This window comes from Eucyclogobius newberryi, unplaced genomic scaffold (genome assembly GCF_026437365.1).
Source record: "Eucyclogobius newberryi isolate DKJ021-1_F unplaced genomic scaffold, fEucNew1.0.hap1 SCAF_8, whole genome shotgun sequence".
In the NCBI taxonomy this organism is placed as follows: Eukaryota; Metazoa; Chordata; class Actinopteri; order Gobiiformes; family Gobiidae; genus Eucyclogobius; species Eucyclogobius newberryi.
The window spans coordinates 34,606,802-34,613,794 of NW_027316500.1; the positions used below are offsets into that span (position 1 = coordinate 34,606,802).

The 6,993-nt window shown below is 46.1% G+C and overlaps 1 protein-coding gene across 1 annotated transcript in view; it reads right to left on the reverse strand.

The window, feature by feature from the left end:
* The window catches only part of vax1 (ventral anterior homeobox 1), a 7,409-nt gene extending 1,333 nt beyond the window's left edge, over positions 1-6,076 (reverse strand). Inside the window, exons 1-2 of the mRNA XM_072437063.1 lie at positions 5,833-6,076; positions 2,385-2,572 (exon numbers count right to left, since the gene is read on the reverse strand). Of these exons, the coding sequence (XP_072293164.1) occupies positions 2,385-2,572; positions 5,833-6,076 (432 nt within the window). The remainder of the gene's footprint in view (positions 1-2,384; positions 2,573-5,832) is intronic.
* Positions 6,077-6,993: the final 917 nt, after the last annotated feature.

Here is a 6,993-nt window from a genome sequence, read left to right on the forward strand (position 1 = left end):
GCTAAAGCTAGTTTGTTTTAGGGGCGTGGCTAAAGCTAGTGTGTGTGAGGGGCGTGGCTAAAGCTAGTGTGTGTGAGGGGCGTGGCTAAAGCTAGTGTGTGTGAGGGGCGTGGCTAAAGCTAGTGTGTGTGAGGGGCGTGGCTAAAGCTAGTGTGTGTGAGGGGGGTGGCTAAAGCTAGTGTGTGTGAGGGGCGTGGCTAAAGCTAGTGTGTGTGAGGGGTGTGGCTAAAGCTAGTGTGTGTGAGGGGCGTGGCTAAAGCTAGTGTGTTTTAGGGGCGTGGCTAAAGCTAGTATGTGTGAGGGGCGTGGCTAAAGCTAGTGTGTGTGAGGGGCGTGGCTAAAGCTAGTGTGTGTGAGGGGCGTGGCTAAAGCTAGTGTGTGTGAGGGGCGTGGCTAAAGCTAGTGTGTGTGAGGGGCGTGGCTAAAGCTAGTGTGTGTGAGGGGCGTGGCTAAAGCTAGTGTGTGTGAGGGGCGTGGCTAAAGCTAGTGTGTGTGAGGGGCGTGGCTAAAGCTAGTGTGTGTGAGGGGCGTGGCTAAAGCTAGTTTGTGTGAGGGGCGTGGCTAAAGCTAGTGTATGTGAGGGGCGTGGCTAAAGCTAGTGTGTGTGAGGGGCGTGGCTAAAGCTAGTGTGTGTGAGGGGCGTGGCTAAAGCTAGTGTGTGTGAGGGGCGTGGCTAAAGCTAGTGTGTGTGAGGGGCGTGGCTAAAGCTAGTGTGTGTGAGGGGCGTGGCTAAAGCTAGTGTGTGTGAGGGGCGTGGCGTTTGAACCTCACTTTATGTCATGCTAATGCTAATGCTAATGTCAGACGCTTTATGACCTGGAGACATCAGATTGTGGCTCTTGACAAAACGAGTGCCATAAACAGGAAACAGCTGTTGCTAACGTGCTTTTCTAGCTTTGTGTTGCTAACGCGCTACGCTAGCTTTGTGTTGCTAACGTGCTTTGCTAGCTTTGTGTTGCTAACGCGCTACACTAGCTTTGTTTTGCTAACGTGCTTTGCTAGCTTTGTGTTGCTAACGTGCTTTGCTAGCTTTGTGTTGCTAACGCGCTACGCTAGCTTTGTTTTGCTAACGAGCTTTGCTAGCTTTGTGTTGCTAACGTGCTTTGCTAGCTTTGTTTTGCTAACGTGCTTTACTAGCTTTGTGTTGCTAAGGCGCCACACAGTCGTTAGCATCAGTGGAAACGCGGCGCTTTAGCTCGAGATCAAGTCAGAGTTTGGAGACAAATGTTTCTTTTGTGTTTCCTTTTGCCTCTTGTTTTGGCCTGAGTCTGTGTTCTCTCTCGTCCAATCATCTGGCTGTGCTGTGGAGGCTCCTCCCCCTGAGCCAGAACCTCTCAGGACCAGAGACTCAGACTGAGACACTTTAGGACTGAAGCAAACAGAACCAGAGGAAACTCCACAGTTTCTCTTTTGTTCTCTGGTCTTGACCCGTGTGGTCCTGACCCGTGTGGTCCTGACCTGTGCGGTCCTGACGTGTGGTCCTGACCCTTGTGGTCTTGACCCTTGTGGTCTTGACCCATGTGGTCCTGACGTGTGGTCCTGACCCGTGCGGTCCTGACCCGTGTGGTCCTGACCCTTGTGGTCTTGACCCTTGTGGTCTTGACCCATGTGGTCCTGACGTGTGGTCCTGACCCGTGCGGTCCTGACCCGTGTGGTCCTGACCCGTGTGGTCCTGACCTGTGCGGTCCTGACGTGTGGTCTTGACCCGTGAAGTCCTGACGTGTGGTCCTGACCCTTGTGGTCTTGACCCTTGTGGTCCTGACCCATGTGGTCCTGACGTGTGGTTCTGACCCGTGTGGTCCTGACCCGTGTGGTCCTGACCCGTGCGGTCCTGACCCGTGTGGTCCTGACCCTTGTGGTCTTGACCCTTGTGGTCTTGACCCATGTGGTCCTGACGTGTGGTCCTGACCCGTGTGGTCCTGACGTGTGGTCCTGACCCGTGCGGTCCTGACGTGTGGTCCTGACCCGTGTGGTCCTGACCCGTGCGGTCCTGACCCGTGTGGTCCTGACGTGTGGTCCTGACCCTTGTGGTCTTGACCCTTGTGGTCCTGACCCATGTGGTCCTGACGTGTGGTCCTGACCCGTGTGGTCCTGACCCGTGTGGTCCTGACCCGTGCGGTCCTGACCCGTGTGGTCCTGACCCTTGTGGTCTTGACCCTTGTGGTCTTGACCCATGTGGTCCTGACGTGTGGTCCTGACCCGTGTGGTCCTGACGTGTGGTCCTGACGTGTGGTCCTGACCCGTGTGGTCCTGACCCGTGTGGTCCTGACCCGTGCGGTCCTGACCCGTGTGGTCCTGACGTGTGATCCTGACCCTTGTGGTCTTGACCCGTGTGGTCTTGACCCGTGTGGTCCTGACCCGTGGTCCTGACGTGTGGTCCTGACCTGCGTCTCGGACAGGTTGAGGGTCCTGGCGAGCTCCGTCCTCTCCCGTCCCACCACGTACTGACACCTCTGGAACTCCAGCTCCAGGCGGTAAAGCTGCTCCGCCGTGAACGAGGTCCTGGTCCGTTTGGGACGGTCCAGGTCCAGACCTTTGGGCAGGATGATCTCACGGATCGAACCCTTCGCATCTGAAACAGGAAGAGGAGGAGTTAAGACAGGAAGAGGAGGAGTTAAGACAGGAAGAGGAGTGGAGTCATTTACCACGGCTTGACTTTAGAGCACAAAGAGACTTTAAACCTTTAAACTAAAAGAAATGACTTTAAGGTCTTTGTTGTTTCCTGTCTCTCTCTGAGCTGTGAGTCCCTCTAGTGGCTGTGGAGGGAATGACACATGATCCTGGTTCAGCCTCACAGTTGTTCTGATGGACATGATTCCAGAGCAAAGGTCAGAGAGGAAGAGAGAGGAGAAGGACATTCAGCAGAATATGTGTCCTTTAAGATTAGTGTCCAGAACAAATGTTTGTCGGGCCAAATGGCCCCTGGGCCAGAGTCTGGACTTCTCTGAGGCCCCTGACTTCAACTGCTTCTTATTGTGTTGTTAAACCAGGTCTAAACCAGGACTAAACCAGGTCTAAACCAGGTCTAAACCAGGACTAAAGCAGGACTAAACCAGGTCTAAACCAGGACTAAACCAGGACTAAACCAGGTCTAAACCAGGACTAAACCAGGTCTAAACCAGGACTAAAGCAGGACTAAACCAGGTCTAAACCAGGACTAAACCAGGACTAAACCAGGTCTAAACCAGGACTAAACCAGGTCTAAACCAGGACTAAACCAGGACTAAACCAGGTCTAAACCAGGACTAAACCAGGTCTAAACCAGGTCTAAACCAGGACTAAACCAGGACTAAACCAGGACTAAACCAGGACTAAACCAGGACTAAACCAGGACTAAACCAGGTCTAAACCAGGACTAAACCAGGACTAAACCAGGTCTAAACTTGGACTAAACCAGAACTAAACCAGGACTAAACCAGGACTAAACCAGGACTAAACCAGAACTAAACCTGGTCTAAACCAGGACTAAACCTGGTCTAAACCAGAACTAAACCAGGACTAAACCAGAACTAAACCTGGTCTAAACCAGGACTAAACCAGGACTAAACCAGAACTAAACCTGGTCCAAACCAGGACTAAACCAGGACTAAACCAGAACTAAACCTGGTCTAAACCAGGACTAAACCTGGTCTAAACCAGAACTAAACCAGGACTAAACCAGAACTAAACCTGGTCTAAACCAGGACTAAACCAGGACTAAACCAGAACTAAACCTGGTCCAAACCAGGACTAAACCAGGACTAAACCAGAACTAAACCTGGTCCAAACCAGGTCTAAACCTGGACTAAACCAGGACTAAACCAGAACAAAACCAGGACTAAACCAGAACTAAACCTGGTCTAAACCAGGACTAAACCAGGACTAAACCAGGTCTGAACCAGGACTAAACCAGGACTGAACCAGGACTAAACCAGGACTAAACCAGGTCTAAACTTGGACTAAACCAGGACTAAACCAGGTCTGAACCAGGACTAAACCAGGTCTGAACCAGGACTAAACCAGGACTAAACCAGGTCTGAACCAGGACTAAACCAGGACTGAACCAGGACTAAACCAGGACTAAACCAGGTCTGAACCAGGACTAAACCAGGACTAAACCAGGACTAAACCAGGACTAAACCAGGACTAAACCAGGTCTGAACCAGGACTAAACCAGGACTAAACCAGGACTAAACCAGGACTAAACCAGGACTAAACCAGGACTAAACCAGGACTAAACCAGGTCTACACTGAGGATTCCCTGAACATCGTGGGGAGACTTTAAAATGGTTTCATGGCCGCCGTTATTAAAATATGCGCATAAATTTGAGTTTATTGTCAAAACAAGGCCACGGCAGAAAACACTGTCAAATAAACGAATCTGCTTCAAATGATCAGTGTTTAAACCCGGTTTAGACCTGGTTTAGTCCTGGTTTAGACCTGGTTTAGACCTGGTTTAGACCTGGTTTAGACCTGGTTTAGTCCTGGTTTAGACCTGGTTTAGACCTGGTTTAGTCCTGGTTTAGTCCTGGTTTAGTCCTGGTTTAGTCCTGGTTTAGTCCTGGTTTAGACCATGTTTAGACCTGGTTTAGTCCTGGTTTAGTCCTGGTTTAGTCCTGGTTTAGTCCTGGTTTAGACCTGGTTTAGACCTGGTTTAGACCCGGTTTAGACCTGGTTTAGACCTGGTTTAGACCTGGTTTAGTCCTGGTTTAGTCCTGGTTTAGTCCTGGTTTAGACCTGGTTTAGTCCTGGTTCAGACCTGGTTTAGACCTGGTTTTAGGGCCTTTTTTGGCCTTTTTTTCCGCAGAACATTGTTCTATTTCTGTGTAAAACCTGATGAAACATTTAAATTTTCTTACATTTATAAAAACGTGGAATTATTCGATTGTAAAATGAGATGATTTTCCACTTGAGCCGAGCGTCACGAGGAAACGCCGAGTTATGTTCTCAAAGACACACATGAAATAAACAGGACCTTTTGAATCATATTTAGGGGTTTTTCACTTTTTATTTAATTGTTCCACAGTTAAATATTTTACACCTGAAACATTTTAATTGATTTTCCAAAACGAAACATTTGTGGAACAGAAAATACGACCAGTGTTTTTTTTGTGTCAAAAACAATTATGATTATGTCGTTTTAAACATTTCAAATTGAAGTTAAGATTTAACAACATCATTTGTAAAAATTCTGTTTGATTTAGATTTGATTTGAGTGTTTTCTATTTCATGTCCACATTTCTGGCAGTTTCATCCTAAAGGCCTCGGGTGTTTTCCTTCACTCACAATGACACCTTTTATTTTAAATCTTTCAAAAATGTTCACAACAAATATTTATTGTGATTTTGGACCAGATTTTAAAGAAAGGTTTTTTTTTTTTCTTTTAACAAAAATCCTCAAACAAAAGCAATTATGACATTGTTTTTAGAAACCTCTAATATTTTTACAGTTTTACAGTTTTACATTTAACATTATTTTCTGAACATTTTAACATTTTATTCCGTTGTTTTTAAGTTTTATTAAATGTCTCAGTCCAAGAAGATTTTGCCGTTTTATCTGAACTTTTGTTTAAATTGATTTTCATAATTTTCAGTTTTTGATAAATAACATTTTAAAGAAGTAAATCTGACTTTATTTAAATTTGCCTTCATATTTTCTCAAAAATATTTTTTCGGAACCAGATTTTTAAATTAAGTTTTGACAATTTTATTTTCTTTATAAAAATCAAATATTAAAATGTAGCATTTAATTTAGCATTTAACACATTGTGGTGTAATTATGATGTGTTTGATTCTTTGATATTTGACATTTACATGTTTGTTCATAATTAAATGTTGAATAAAGAGTTCTGACCTCGCACCAGGATCCGGCGACAGTATTCTGGATCCACGGAGCCGCCGCCGCTCAGACCTCGATCCCGGTCCAGAGCCGAGTCCAGACCGGGGTCCAGACCGGGGTCCAGACCGGGGTCCAGACCGGGGCCCACACCGGGGCCCACACCGGGGCCCACACTGGGGCTCTTCAGGGCCGTGTTCTTGATCACGTCTTTGGACTTGAGCAGAACCGGGTCCAGGTCCGAGCTGAACCTCATCTCCATCGTGCTCCAAACGCTTTGACAATCCACACTTTGTCTCCTCAAATCCTCAAAAATCCTCAAAATCCTCAAAAATCCTCAAAAATCCTCAAAAAACTTCAAAAAACCTCAAAAACCTCAAAAAACCTCAAAAAACCTCAGAACATTCGGAATTCCAAATTGTCTTGTTTTTCTGAGGAAACGTCAGTGAAAAGCATTTGAAAAACACTCGGCAAAAAATCCACAAAACGGGATTAAAAACCCACAAAAAATGTCAAAATTGTGAGAAACTCGTCCAGTTTTTGGCTTTAATTTAAAGCCCAAAAAAGCGATTTTTGGATTTTTCTGATTCTTCTTCTGTTTCTTCTGAAATGCGGCGTTCTGGTTTTGGACGGATCGGGTTCAGTCTTTTGTGTCACACTCGGGGTCTTCGGGCTCCTCGGGGTCTTCAGGTTTCCTCACTTTTCACTCATGAATTTTCAGCTTGAATTTCCTCAAAAAACAAAAAGTCCAAAACACAAACTCCCGATTTTGTCTTTGTCAAATCCACATTTTTCACTTTCATTTTCCAATATTTTATTTGAGAACAACAAATTACAATTCTCGAGTAAATTGTTCAGATTTAGTTTTTAATTTTCTCCGACTGGAATTTTTTTATAAATTGTTTCAAATTTAAACAAGTCTTTTTCATTTCGTTTCTTGTGGATTTTGTGGTTTTTCCGTGGCTGAAAACGAGACAAACTAAAGCGGTTTCGTCTCTTTTTAACGAGCTCGGACGTCGTTTCAAACTCGTTACGCTCCCGTTTCCTCCGCAAACGTTCTCTTTGTCGTCCGGAGAAAAGACTCGTTTCAAAAGCTCCAGAAGTCTAAAGCTCTCGTGGGTTTTTCATCCTCGTTTGTTCAAATCTGCGACGTTCTTAAGAATTCAAACGTCCGAATTG